Source organism: Python bivittatus, unplaced genomic scaffold (assembly GCF_059951505.1).
Source record: "Python bivittatus isolate LINGU-HERP-01145 unplaced genomic scaffold, Pbiv_v1 ctg000980_np1212, whole genome shotgun sequence".
Lineage (NCBI taxonomy): Eukaryota > Metazoa > Chordata > Lepidosauria > Squamata > Pythonidae > Python > Python bivittatus.
Genome location: NW_028277125.1, coordinates 29,933,739 through 29,949,407, shown reverse-complemented (window position 1 = coordinate 29,949,407; position 15,669 = coordinate 29,933,739). Strand labels below are relative to the sequence as shown.

The following is a 15,669-nucleotide window of genomic DNA, read 5'->3' as shown; positions in this document are numbered from 1 at the left end:
AAATGCTTCTTCATTGCCCCCTTGCAGCACCTCAGATTCCAGTCTCAGCCATGCTTCTACCCCTTTCTGGCATCTCCTTGTCCTTTTCACCCATAACGTGTATTAATTCTTCATTACAGTGTTATTTTGCTAGGTTGGTATTATGAGGAACTCCACATGAAGGGACTGAGAAGGAAAAAAAATGCACCCTACTTTGTCAATTTATTCTGTGGCGGAGTGCTAAAAAATATAAGCCTCATGAGCTTTGAATTAGATAATGGTGCTACTTCATCTACGACGATTCTAAGTATCATTTCCACATTGAATGCTTTCAATGTTTTTTCTTAAGGCTGTGGTTAAAGAACATGGTCATCTTCTTTTGATTTATAGGAAGCAATGATAAAATTTCTATAAAATCAGGATTCACCAATCACTGTTATTAGATCTTCCAAACATCGGGAGAATGTAAATCAATGTTGGATTTTATTCTGCAGTTTAAACAATACGCTTATTTGTTTTATAGCTAAATGTAGGAGAGGATACAAACAAAGTAGTCATTCATGGGATGGCTGATACCTGTAAAGATTTCTTTCTTTCACTATATCAGTCCACAGGAGAAATAGTGCTAAAGAATATTTAAGGATCACAACTTAAGACTGTTAGATCACAATTGAAGACTATTAATCTAAGTATAATATCAAGGAAGTCAGCAACAGTTCATGTCTTTTATTTTTGCAGATATGTTCAGTCAGTGTTGCATCTGAACTCCATGAGGTTTCCTATCCATATTGTCAATGTGAATAGCAGACATAAAAAGGAGAGTTTGCTTCCAACAGAGGAATCAGCAGAAATCAGGAAACCCGATCACTGTAGAAAATTCTTAATTGTCCCATTTCTTCCAACATTTAATTCTTTAATTCTTTAATTAGTATTTATTTTGCTTCACCTAGATTAAACATCTTGTATAATAAAAATTATTCTGGTAATAATCACAGCTGGTGGGATGGATATGTCACCAGGGATCAACCTCAACTTCAACTTACACATTAGAGAGAAAATATAAAGAAGTATAGTCACAATATGATTTCATGAAATATTTGAACATAGATTTCTAACTTTATCTGCAACCTTTCTGTCCAAGTAGGTCACAAGTAATCTGATGCAAAGTATGATTGCATCTATAATTCTTGATATAATTTGTTTAAATCCTCATTTATTGTGGTCTTGTATAGAGTACATTTACAATACTGAAAAAAGTAGTGGAAGGTATGGATGCAATTAATTTGCACTGTATAATGGATTATAACCTTTGCATATTTTGTAGAACCATTAGAGGAACTAAAGATCAGAAGTCACAGTACTGAACCACTACCAAAGCTGGAAAACAAAGAAAAAGGAGGTCATCATGGGTCATCTTCCAGAGAGCCAATAAAAGCTCAGGAATGGGATGGAACACCAGGACCATCACTTGTATCTAGCCGACTTGGAAGGTCTTCTGTTAGTCCAACCATGTTGGCAGGAACTAATAATTCAGGTAGGTAGAGTTAGACCCATTAGCATAGCAGTACATTTACAATACTTTTACAAAAGTAAAAAATAAATAAATAATACCATGGATTTCTAGTGAATAGATTTGTAAAATTCACCAAAATGATCACTGCTTCAGCATGGATAGTAGAACTGAATGTAATCTGGTGATAATTATCTTTCTTTGGCCAAAATTACATGCCAAACAGGAACATGGAAATACCTGGTCTAATTTAGCTCCTGCCCATTTTTTGTAAGATACTGTCTGAATATGTGTTCTTGTATACTCTTTTGTAACATTTTCATTAGTTCTAGGAATTGTACTGCACTATTACAGGTTTCAAATCAAATACTTTATTTGATGAATGACCAGACTTCCATTACGATTCTTTTGAAAATGGAATAATGTGGGCAGTAAAACAGACAGGTTTTTACTGATCCACACATCTCTACACAACCCTAAAAATAGTTTATTTTAATTCATAACTATGCTTCATTCCCAAAACTGAATTTTTTGACAGCTTAATTTCTACTTTTTCATTGTTGTTGTTAGCTACACTTTTTGGTTTTGTTCTCAGTGAATTTGGAGAAAATCCTGAGTTACTGATTATGAAGGTAGATGAGCTAATATTTCTTTGTATTCTGCAAGAGTCAAATGTTAGTGAAGGTCTTCCTAAACTCTTCTAATTGATGTAGTTTATTTAAACTCATCCAAAATAGAAAACTCCTTTCATGATATTAATTTCATATCGTATTAATATTAATTAATTTTATCAAACTAATGTTCACATCTGGCTGTGGTTACTTGCATGTTTCAGCATGGTATTGGTTAGGCTTTGTTCGTATGCAAAGCATCTAATTTTGAATGATATGGCAGATAAAACAATTATTGATCTGTCTCTCCATCTTAAAATAGGTATGTGTGAGTAGTAGCCAGTGTGTTTCTTTACATTTCTTATTTTCAAATGTTTGAAAATCAATCTGAAGTACAAGTAGCCAGAATGATCTGTGTTCTTTAATTAGGTTGGGCAGATATTTTATTGTTAGAGAATAAGCTTTACCAAAGCAAATATATTAACTGATTTATCAAACTGTCAGCAAAACTGGGTTTGAATTAGAAGGCACTGTTCATATGCAAGCCCATTCATTTTGTCCACTGAATATTGTAAGTTAGTATACAATCACATGCAGAAATATTAGTATGAATAAACAGAAGAATCCTTGTAATTTCTCCAGTTATCAGTATGAGAGAAAATATAGCTATGATTGTGGAAAGGATTGTCTCAGTGAGCTGCCTCATTCATCCCAACATTCACCTTCCATGCCAGTTAAGCTTAGCAATACTGACCCTAGAAGTGAGCTTCTAAGGACTCATAATGATAGTTAGCAAGATTCAGTGAGCATTATAAGGCTCCTAATAGTATCTCGAGAATTCCTGACTTAATCTCCATTCTATCAATTCCTGAAATCCCTTTTCAGCCAGCTATTTAAATTTTGCAAATCATCTTTTCTTTTTGATATTTACCAGGAGAGGAGAGGAGAGGAACAGAAATGGCAGTATTCTGGCCACATGAAAGAAAGGAGAGATATTAAAAATCAGATCACCATATTTTGTGTATTGTTGGCATTTTCACATGAAATCTTGGGGTGAGATTGCCAAAAACTTGTGAGACTTTGGCTACTTGCTTTAGACTTGTGCCATTCGCCTCTCAAGCTTGTCCAGCTCAGAAAGCCAAGTCCACAGGAAGGCTAGAACTAAGCTTAACAGAATCTTGCAAGTTTTATTGTGTTTTGTTTGTTCATTTATTTGTTTGTTTGTTTATTTATCAGATTTGTCACTGCCCATCTCGTAGAAATGACTTTTAATTCCCCTCCCTCTTATATGCCAGTGCATCAGGGAGAAGCCACCTTGAGTCTCTTCCTAATACTATCTCCTTTCCCAGTGCTTAAGGGATGCTTCTACCCTTTTTGTATATATAATTATTTCTGAACACACCCTTCAAGGCCATCTCCATGACTTTCTACTCCCTTCTTACTTATCCTCTTCTCTGATGGCCAGAATGCTACATCTTAAAGAATGAGCACATTCCAAAAGTTTTGCATTATGATCTTTTCTATATCTTACAATTTAGTTATATGATTATATCCCTCATGATATATTATTATATCTCTTATGATCCTTTATCACTGGTCATACTGGCTGAGTTGAATTAGTTTTGAAGTCTGAAATATCTTAAGGAGAGCAACAAATTGCCTGTATTGCTTGATAAAATTGAGTTAGTCACTATCATTACTCAGCTGAAACCTTAACATTAAAAATTGGACTAAAGAGTGAAACTAATGCATGTTGCACTAAATTTTTAAAAACAATTGTACTTTCCAAATATGATGGTTAAGAATTCTAAGATTTGGCTGCTACTTACTTTTGAACTGAAAAACATTTAACTTAGAGAAACAGGATGGTAACATATGATTTACCATCCTGTTTATGGTTCACATAAAGAAAGTTCATGATGATGGTGTTCACTGTGTTGAACCAACTTTTTATTTTTGCCAGATCATCAAAAAGTAAATGGGTAAGGTGATGCATCTTGTTAAAGCAATTTATTTATCTATTTAAATTAAATTATAAGACTAAATGTTTATACATACTTATCAATGAAAAGTGTTTCAGGAACATGTGATTTTCTTTTTTACAGCTTCTGTTATATGAGGCTATTACAAAAACAAAAAGAAAAGTAATCTAAAAAGAACCCTAATTTTTTATTCCCTGCTAGTTAATCAGTTGAAGTCCAAATATGTTGGAATACAGTCCAATATGATGGCTTAACATACACCTACTTCTGGACTGGAATGTGCTAGAATTGAATATAAGCAAACATACAAACACACCTATATAAAGCAGATTCACTTGCAAGTGTGTACAAATATGCACGCGCGCGCACACACACACACACTCCTCCCTCCCTCCCTCCTTCCTTCCCTCCCTTCCTTCCTTCCTAGAACTGGCTAGAATCCAAATCTATGAAAGTAAAAAGTAGTGTATTAATGAACTGATATTGTTAAAAAAATGGAATGAGACTGAATATAATGGAATTTGGATAGCTCATTATTTACGCATTATATTCCTCAACCAGCAGCACCTCTGAAACCATGATAATTATTGATTTTGTAATAAGTCTTCTCACGGTTAGGTTTAATCAGTATGAAACACTGTCTATGCTTGAGTTTCTATGTACCGTGTGTGTACATACGCATTTTGTCACAGGATGTTATTAATGGAGAAATTCTTGGAGCAAATTAAAATAACTTTTATTTCTTTATAATATTTTTAACCTGCTTTTCAGTGTTACAAAATAGATCCTCAGTTGGGAAATAATTTAAAATAGTTACAATAAACTAAATACAACTGAACATTTAAAATGCAATAAAAATCTAAAAATGAAATGCTTAAAAGCTGAACAGTTTAAAAACTAGGACCTTATTGAACTAGCTCCATGGCATTGGAGTTCCAGTTTAATGAAAAGTCCAGGTGTAGAGATAGATTTTAAGTTGGCATTGAAAGCATAACATTTTCTGCATCAATCAGGTACTCTCTGAGCAGGAGGGAATTTCACAACCAGAACATTTGTTGAGAATGACCTATTATGGGTTGCTAGATAGCACATTGTTGGCAGATGAAGAATCCTCAGAAGGTATCCCCACTAGATTTTAGTTGCTAGGCAGGTACAAAAGGGTGTAAACACTATATAAACAATATAAGGCACTGTATATCATTAGAAACACCTTGAACTTAGCAAGCTAGCAGCAACCTAGTCATGACAATCTGGCTGCAGCTTCTAGCCTAACCCAATTATTGCATTACAATTACCTAGTCAAGGCTCAATTCTGTGATCATGCTTTGTGAAACAGAAGGAGCTGAATAAAACTAAACAAGCAGGAGACTAATGCTGTCAATCAGGTGTGCGTTTCTTCAGATTTAAAGAGGGAAAAAGGAGGTGCTAAGGGACTACCACTGGCAACTCTTAAAGTCACTGCATCTTTTCCTGGGATCCCACAGCTACCTTTTGCATATGCAGCAGAAAGACACTTTGGGCTGTTAACAGATGCTGGGTGCTGAAGAATCTTTTTCTCTTTGCAAATGAAGCACTGCACAGCTTTGCTACCTATATACATCCATAAGAAATACAAAGGGTCCTCAGTTTCCCTCACATGGAGAAGCAGGTCAGCAGTCTGGAGACAATTTGTTTAAAAAATACAGTACTTGACTTCACTTTTATTTGCCAAATCTGCTACTTCTGTGTAATAGTTGTCCTTGCATCCTGTATGTCTGGATGGCAAGATCTCAGCAGAAGAGCAATCTGACAGAGTGGCACCGGCTGAGACTGGTGTTACGCAGTGGGATATAGGGCACTCATGGCAGTCTTCATTTTTCCATTACCATGAAAATAGAGAGCAAGAGGCCATTCTCCCCTCCAAGTCCTCGTCCATCCTGAAGTATAGCTGTGCATTCTTGTAGCATTAGATTTGGTTCATCTGATCCCTCTGTTGTAGAATTGACTGTTGCTACTGTATGATGTCAGCCAATTAGGTCCAATTGCTCCCTCTCTCACTATAAGCTACATGCTGAGATAGTGTACCACTGAAAGCAAACTAATTCCCCACTGAATCTGCAAATATTATGCTGACCTTGAATGCTGTGTTCATTCTTGCATTTTGTAGCTCTTTGATAATATTGCAAGGATGTTTCTTCCCTGATGGTTTTAAGACATCTTCCACCAGAGGCTTTGGAGAGGGAATAGCTTTCAGTGATTTTTTACATGCCACCTCCTTAACAATATGCTGGTGCTTTTTCAGTGAAGACCACAAGGGGTTCACAAAATGGGATTCTTTAGTGAGCTTAATGGTGGATATTTTGAAGAACATTTTCTACAAGGCTGCTGTCTGGTAGAAGATGGTATTTTGCATTGCCATCTGCTGTTGGAAAGATGCACTGGACCACATTTCCAAATACTTTATATATTATGTTGCCTCTGCCTGGATTTGTTTTTAATGACTTAATATTTCAGATCTGATGCTGGTCAAATCATTTAGCAAAACAGAAAAATAGAGGAACCCATTCTACTTGATTCTTAAACTCAGATATTAAGGTACAGCTGTTGAAAAGAAAAGGATCATCTCTTCTCCTCTCCTCTTTCTTTCCTTTTCCTTCTTTGAAATGTGGCTTTAGTTCACTTTAAATATTTAACAGATGAATATTCATGATTATACCATCACTATCCCTGTTTACAGAAACATGTATGTACCTAATCCCAGTATCTGTGTTGCTGAATGTTGCTTAATCAGATGCATGAAATATAGATGGTGTGCAAGGAGGATTTCCAAAAAATTAATAATTCTGGTTGCAGCTGTGGAGAAGCTCTGAGCTTTGTATGGACTGTGATGGATTCTAACTACTGTGCAACCTACTTAGAAAGCCAGGGCCTCATATCCCGTCACTGAAAAAGGGCACGTTTGGCCTCTTGCATGTGCTGGATAAAAGGGTCGCCTGGAAACTGAAGAAGCAGCCCCAACCTTCCTGCCTTCATTGACATGCAGTACTCAGGAGATGAGTAGAATCTCCCTTTTCACTGCTTCAAATAAAAAGGTCTTCAGTGAGATGTGTAGTAAGGGCAGAAAAGGTTTCATGATAAGTGCAGAAAATGTCATTAATAAATAAATATTCATTTTAAACAATGCTTCACAATTTTCTTGGCAGCTCTGTAATATTCCAAACGTGTAGCCCATTTGAATTGCCTACATCATCATCATCATTATTACTATAACTACTACACTACTACTATGATTTGAACCCTTTGCAATAACTTGCAGGCTATGTCCTCCTAGGTAAAAAAATATTGTTGTAGGTTCTTTTTTCCTGAAAAGGAACTTCTATGGAGTAATTTTGCCTGCAAAATATTATTTGCAATATTCATTCAAATAATTGCAATGTGAAAAATATTTACAGCTCTTTGAATTTTCCCAGAGGTCCAGAGTACAAAGGCCTACCTGTTTCATGTCTGTGGGGATTTTTCGTATGTCAGATTGAATTAGCATGATGTGTTTCTGGAAGGGAAGGCAGTGAAATTATGTTTTTAAAAAATTCATGTTGGAAATGTTATGCATATCTTATGTGTAATGTTGTGATAGCATGATTGTAGAGGCTTGCAGAATCCATTTTACCTTCTTAAACCTGCAAAAAGCAGGAAAAGACATCTGAATGGTGGTGGTGGTGGTAGAGAGTTTAAAGAACAGTGTGTGTTTACTAAACCCAGAGAATTAGGACTGCTATTTCATCTCTTAAATACCATTCAGCATTTCCCCAGGAATCAGTATCTTTGGTGCCAACCACTCCAACTCTCCCTAAGGTGTTCCATGGTCTGCAAAAAAGGAAACTGGATGCTTTAAATGGCCTATGGACTGCAAGTTGCCCACCCTTGGCCTAGATATTACTATCTATGTTTGGAAACTAGCAACATATGACAGTTTGAACTCTGAATAGATCCTGCCTTATTCATTTATTTATTTATTTATTTATTTATTAAATTTGTACACTGCCCATCTCCCCCGGAGGGTGACTCTGGGAGGCTCATAGTTAGAGTAAAACCCGAAAACAATTAAAAATATAAATACCCACATTAATTAGTTAAAAAGTCAGACAACATAAGAAAGGTCCTATAATAAAAAGACTAAAAATATTTAAGATGATGGAGGCGGGGGTTAGAGTCACCTTTAATATATAACCAGTATATAGATTCACCTTTAATATATAACCACAGGATGGGGGATTGAGGAGGGAGGCAGTGAATCAACATGTGAGATGTGTGGCTTTTTAAACAATATACTTGCTAGGTTTGAAGTTCTGGATTCTTTTAGTAACAGAGATGGGTACCCATAGGCCACATATGGCATCCTAGACTTTTTTTGCCACCCCTGAATTCTCCTCAGAGTATACAGTAAAATTCATTGGTAAAATGTGGAAATTCTGCAGCTCAATTTTTCTAGCAAAGTAAGCAGAGTTTGGGCCAAAACTTCAAAAAGAATGAGAAAGTGATGAAACTGATGCTAAGAGTTTCGGCATCCCTAACTGTTTGAAAGCCTGTAGCCAGTGCTCTAAAACAGAAATCAGCCTTAATATTTGGCAGACATTAAGGCCTGTAAAGAAGGCATCGCTTGATAACATGAGTAGGCAGGACTGAGTGTTGGGAGGGAGGCTTATCTGTGAGATGGTTATTTTAGAGTTTCGACTAGAGTTTTCACAGATTTCCCAACCTGAAATGACAGGAAAGATTGCCTTCAGTTTTCAGCTGTCATGATCAAGAAGGGGCTGCAACACAAGAAGCTGAAGAGATCCATGCAGCTCTGGAGCCACAGATTACCCAAACTGGTTCCTTAAGTTAAGAGAGTACATAAGTCTTTTCTCTAATACCTTTATTTTTCTTTACAGAACCGAAAGCAAGCTGCAGATTAGGGAGATCTGCATCCACATCAGGTGTTCCTCCTCCCTCTGTTCCTCCTCTCAGGCAAGCCAGTGATCTGCAACCGAGCCAGGTACCATCGTTAGCCAATCGTGAATGACTTCCTGTGATGCAACATGCCAAATGTTCTCCCCTCTGTGTTTGTCTACCATCTGTTATTGTAAATTGTTCTTCTGCGTGTTTGATTTGATTTCTGTTTTTATGATATATGTGTGTGTGTCTCCCTTTCATAAGCAAAGAAACCCTGTCCTTTCCAGCATCAAGCTTTCTTTGCAATGGTCTCCTCTTTAACATTTATTTGTCTCCATTCTGTAATATGAATATGGTCTCTTTTTTACTCTATGTATTAGTTGAATATCTTGTTCTATTTTGTTTTTAAAAAATGGCCCTGTGTGGTACTTTTCTTTTCTGCCAAATTCTGCCAAAAAAACAGCATTTTATAAATTTGTGTTTTATATAATGTATATTTCTTTTAAGCATCTTGTCTACACCATTTTGTACTAAACTTCTCAGTGACTTTGTATACACAGTTTCATCTTGAACCTCTTTGTATTGTGTCATTTTGAGCTTAGTGCAGGAATGATTAAATAAAATTAGCATGTGTGTATATGTGCATGTACCATGATTGTATGTGTATACATATATACGCACACATGAATATGTGCACATACATACTCAAACATGCACAATTTAAGAAAAGGTTTGTTTCCTACTTATCAGAAATCATTTCGTTCATCTGAAGCCCTTAAATTACATATAATTATATAGGGACCGATCCATAATATCCTGTTTTTATAAAATAGGGAAGACCTTACAATAAGCTATCTAGATGTTAATGGAATTCCCATGTACTATGAATGCCTGGGAGGTTGATGTGCTCTTTGAACATGGGTTTGTATTTTCCTTCAATAGTGGGGTTCCTATGGAAGGATACATGTTATCTAATGTCTGGGTACTGGGTAGATTTTCTTGTGTGGCAATATGCAAATTGGTATGGTTCCTCACACTATTTGAGAAAATTACATATCAAGGGAAATGTAATTCTTTGGATAAAAGCTGCTTTGGCTAACTTTTTTTCTCTAGCTCATTCAAACAATCCTTACATGTTGGAGGAGAAAAGTTGTCCGACTCAATTTTTATCAAGAAGCATTAGTGTTTTTTTGTTTTGTTTTGTTTTGTTTTGACTCAATACACTGATTCATTGATATGATCTGTAGACCATATCTATTTGTTAAGCTGCTTTTTCTAGGTGGTTTGTGATTCTTTCTATATGTTAGTCCACATTTTGTCTCTACGGTTATATTGCCCTCTAGTGTAATTTACTCCCCATAAATACATTCATGTGTTGTAAATAAAAAGTGCATTTGAGACTCTCTGCCCATAACAGAAAGCAATTATTCTCTCCCCAAATGTGTCTCAAGTTTCAATCTGTTTGCAGCCAGCTCACATATACTGTACACAATTCTGCCCTAGATTTTGGAAATTCAAACTCATCTACATATGTAACAGAAGGAGGTGACAGAATGCTCTGGTTGGAATGTTCTGCAAAGCCTCAAAACCTTTGTGAGCTCTTTATTAAACCCTTCAAACTAGCACAGCAGGAAAAGAACTAGGCTAGAATCTTTTCATCCTAGTGAGTTCTTTTTCTATCTGCAATGAGGTTCTGTTTAATGCTTCAGATGTGATGTTCTTGTCTTACAAACCTAAAAGGTAGAGTTCCTTGTACCTAGTGCAAGCTAGAATGTCACCCAAATTACTATATTAAGAGACAGAAAGAGCCAATTTAGACCATCTGGGGAGAAAGAGTAGACTGAAGGCAGGGGCTAAATAGCAGGATGGCAAAGTGATCTTGTCCCCAAACCTGCTATGTAATAACTACTAGACAATTTTCTTCCTGCCATAGCCATGATGGTATTTCACCCATATCCATTCCTTATTTTGAGCTGAACACTCATCCCACCAAATTTCAGCAGTAAGCATATCCCTTTAGTGGTTTGCCATATATTTTATTGGATATGTAGCCACATTAGCTATACTATAAAATGAGATGCAATGTTGGGAATTGATATAGATAGATAGGTAGATAGATAGAATAGGTACTTAATAAAATATTTATCCAGTTTAAATATGGTTATTTGCAATATGCTAAAGTTTTGCATCTGCAGAGGCTGCAGAAAAGAAGCATCAGTCCATGTATATAACATGGAGAAAAAAAGAAGACATACTTAGCTTTATTATGTGAATGTTGAGATCATATCCAATGACATTTTATGTAGTGGAAGAGTTAAAATATGAAATAACGTTTGCAGTGATCTCATAGTATGTTATAGGATCAAAAAACTGGTGGAACAGGGCCTTATTTCACTTAAGTGTTATTAATGTCTTTCCTTAGATCCAAAGTATGAAGGCAATATTTAATTCCTCTTTTGATTTACATTTGTTCTGAAAAACTATTTGTGAGACTTAAAATGGTGAAAGCACTTTCATATTTTGACTAGTTTATGGGGAAAATGGATGAAAGGAAGTCAAAGAAGAAATAGCATTACAGTTGCAGTGTTTTGTGTGGTTGGCCTGTAACACACATGAAAAATAGAGTCCTGTCATTTTCAGAAACACAAAAGATTAACTTAAAACAACCAGTGACTACATGCATTGCATGTTAACTGTGAGGTGTTTTTCTGAATATCATAGCAGGTGATGTCTTATAATAACTCAAATACACTATTTCTAGATGGAGTTAAAAAACTTAGGAGCTAACACATTCACCCAATGTTAAGGATTCAGGGATAGCGATTCACATATAAACCAGCTTTACTTTTTTTAAATTGGACTGCACATTTGTAGATTTTTAGAGTTGAGCTTGAAGGTATAAAGTGCTTGGGCTCCCTGCCATTTTAGCTTTCTTTTACCCAAAGACTCAAAAAATTATAAAATCTCCAGAATGTTTGTTTACACTAGTTCTGCAATTTTCAGTAATTTCACATGTAAAAAGTAGCTGCTAAGATGTGGATTTATTATGATGGGCATTGATGCATCATCATCATCATCTTCATCATCATCATCATCAATCATCATCTTCCAAGTGGGGAGAGACACTTAGAGAGTCCCAATGGCTTACAACAGCAACCATACAAAACAAAACATTCATGCTAAAATAAACATATAGCAAAAATAAAAATAGATAATATATAAGTTACAATTACGGTTTATCAAATACAAGTGATAAAACAAACAATGCTTGAAAGCACTCTGGAAGAGTTTAGCTTTTACCAACTTCTATAAGACCATCACCAAATGGACCATTCTAGCATCCAGAGGAGAATGATGGTACCATGTAAGAGAAATTTTCTGGCCTTATGACCCCCTCACCTTACCAACGTAGGTCACCACCAGCAGTCTTTCTCTGAGGGATGTCCTCAGACAGGTTGATTCAAGACAGTGCTATAGCTATCTGTATGCCATATAGATGTGCCAAGCAATATAGAGCTTTTATAAGTTGAAATTAGCATCCAGCGAATTACCTTAAATTGCATCCAAAAACCTATTGGTAAGCAATGGAGGTCTCACAAAATAGGTGTAAAATTATCATAGCAATGAGCACCAGTCATAATGTTGGCTGCTACATTATGAACTGACTGCAGCTTCTGGGTAGTGTCCAAAGGTAGTCCCATGTTGAGCGCATTGCAGAAACCCAATAGTATGGTGATAAGGCCATGAGTCATTATAGCTGGATCCTCCCACTTCAGGAAATTTTGCAATCCCAAAGTTGGCCAAGGACTTTCCTGGAGATTTTAATATGTTAAAAAAGATCTCCTTAAAACATGACTAGTTCTGGATCTAACCCATAACTTGATTAAGTTTTATACTACGTTTTGAAACACTTCAGAATTATAGTAAACAAAATGGAACATTGACAGGGTTCCAAAGGTGTCCGAAAGCATTGGTATATATATGCAAATTAAAAAAAAAAAACATTTTAAAATGCTGTTTTGGAATAATGGCTCCATCTTATGGCAAATACAGAATGTGCAGGATTTGATTTTTATAAATTAGTCTTCCTCAACCTGGTGCCCTCCAGGTATTTTGTAGTAGAAATCCCATTATTCTCAAGCCACTATCGCTTAAAAGCAGAATTATATAAAATTATGGTAAGAAGTTTGCTGTCCTGTTCTTTTAATATTTTAAAACTTTACAGTGATCATGACAGAAATCCTTTTAAGAAATTTCCTCATTGTATTAAAAGTCTGTTGATTTTTCTTTATTTTTCTTGTTGTTAATGGTAGTTTAGCTAAATAAATAGTAATAGTAATTAGTAATCAGCAGATCCAAACCCATCTCTTGGCATATTACCAATCATCTTATCATCTTAAATTATTTTAATTTCAGCACATATCAACACTTCAAACAGAGTTGCATAAAAATGAGCAAAAATCAAATACTAATTAATGGACGTTGAGATTTTCAGGCACATCTGTTTCTTGACATGGGATCTCTCCTGCATTTACTTTTGAAGTATTTCACATACTGTTGAAATGGGGTATCGGGTAAGGAGAAATTAATTGCAAACTGCCCTGGTTCTTATTTTGGAATTAATAAGAGAATGGTGCATGGTTATTCTTTGGTTTTCTTATTTCCCTTAATTTTATTATGCAGTTTTCTGATCAAAATCCATATACAATAATGTATTCATGGAAAACTGCATATAAGTAGCATATGAAAAATGACAGCATAAAAATGTGTAAGTTAAAGAAAATGGATAGGAAAATGTATATATTGGGAGAAATGTATTATAGAAACATATATATTTCATAAAAATGGATATAAATTTTCAAGCAGATGTTTGCAGTGCTATCACTACTAATAATAGTGTTATGATACTACAGGAACAGTTTCTTGAGCCAGTAGTGCACAGAGTGTCTGAACATAACTAAGCATTGATCATAATTTATAAATCCCCACTTCTCATTGATATTGCCTCTTTTCCTATCATATTTCTGAGTTCTAAATCACATTTTCTAAAAGGGATCACTGATTTGGTTCCCTGCTGCTTCCATTTTTACTTTAAAGTAATGATGGGTGCCCAGATATGTTCAAATTTGATTGAAGTAAGAGTCCTGCTTCCAAAATGTTACTCCTCCCTCCACTTTCAGAGAAGGAGGCACCTGTATTCCCCTTCTAAATGCAGAGATTCCTGTTAGCCATCATATTGTGCTGGGCAAAAGCATTGAGTGGCTTCTAATTTAGAGACACGAAAATACCTACTGCAAACAGGATTGGGAAAGGAATTTCTAAGAAGCAAGGAAGTGTTTTAGAGTTTTCTTTAGATTCTTTTTTAAAAAAGGCATTCTCCATCATTTTGAGTAATGGTTTGGTGGCCTTCACCAGTCTGATAGTATTTCTGGAACAGAATGCTTAATGGAAATATGACCCCATTAGAAGCATCAATCTTATTCCATCAGCAAGGGTAGCCTTTCTGAAATTAAACACTCTTTATGTATGCAGACTTTCTCAGCCATCATAGTCATTGCCAAATTTCTGGGAATTAAATCTACATATGTAGAGGATGGTTGGGGAAAAACTGAGCAAAAATGTCCTTAAAACTCTTTAAAGTCTCCGTTGAATCAGGCTTGACTCTTTGTAACTTCATAGACATGTCCTTGTATTTTACTTGGCAAGTGATTTGCTAATGCCTTCTTCTGCAATGCTTCTTCTATATTTCTGCAAGGCTATAATCCTAGGACTTTCTGATGGCCTCCATTTAAATAGTAACCAGGTCTGACCCTTACAGCTTTTTGAGTTTAGCCAAGGTTGTTTAGGTACTTTTAGAATTATTCTGTAAGTGCCTTTGTGGAAGTGGGGGGTTCATTTGTAAAAAAAAAAAAAAAAAAGCAGGGAAATTCATTCCTGCTGTTTTCTAATTCCATTGATATACAGTATGTGTCAGTGGCTACTGAAACTGTCAAACGCTTCACTGAACAGCATAACTAGCAGGAACGTGTTTTGATACGTTGAACTCAACGTAAAATTTTGAACTCCAATATTTGATTTGGAGTTTTAGTTGAAAGTGAATTAACTTAAATCTCCATACTAAATCAATTTATTCAACAAAAATGCTTATTCTAAATGTAGGTGTTAATTCATATTCAGTGTATCCAAATTGATTGAGTTTACCTGATCTGGATTATTTTACACATGCCCGTGTGCATTTTTAATACATCAAATCAGTATGAATAGAATTGTTCCAGTTTGAATGATTCAATCTGAATCACTTCAGCAGTTCAGACTGAACTAATGCAATGATCCAAATCAAATAGATCACATAACTAGAATCAAATATTCCTAATACACAATAGGTCCATCAAAGCAATTCCAGTAGCAATAAAACTACTTGGGCCTGAAAAGCACTGCAGAAATTAAATTTACAGTCCTTTACAATACAAAGTGTTGTATTGTGAAGGAGGACCCTGAAAGGAGATGAGAAATCTTAATTCATCTATCAATTTCAGTTTTACTTCATCTTTCCATTTTTAAAATTACAGTTTTCTTTCTACTCTGAAAATGTACAACTTTTCAGATGCAAGTTTGAACAAAATTCTTATCAAAGATAGATTGATTGAAATGTTTATCCTGAACCAGATTTGGTAGG

At 35.4% G+C, this 15,669-nt stretch overlaps 1 protein-coding gene across 1 annotated transcript in view; it reads left to right on the top strand.

The window, feature by feature from the left end:
• Window positions 1-15,669, top strand: part of NYAP2 (neuronal tyrosine-phosphorylated phosphoinositide-3-kinase adaptor 2) — a 121,809-nt gene that overhangs the window by 88,036 nt on the left and 18,104 nt on the right. Inside the window, exons 4-5 of the mRNA XM_007420459.2 lie at window positions 1,304-1,513; window positions 8,993-9,096. Of these exons, the coding sequence (XP_007420521.1) occupies window positions 1,304-1,513; window positions 8,993-9,096 (314 nt within the window). The remainder of the gene's footprint in view (window positions 1-1,303; window positions 1,514-8,992; window positions 9,097-15,669) is intronic.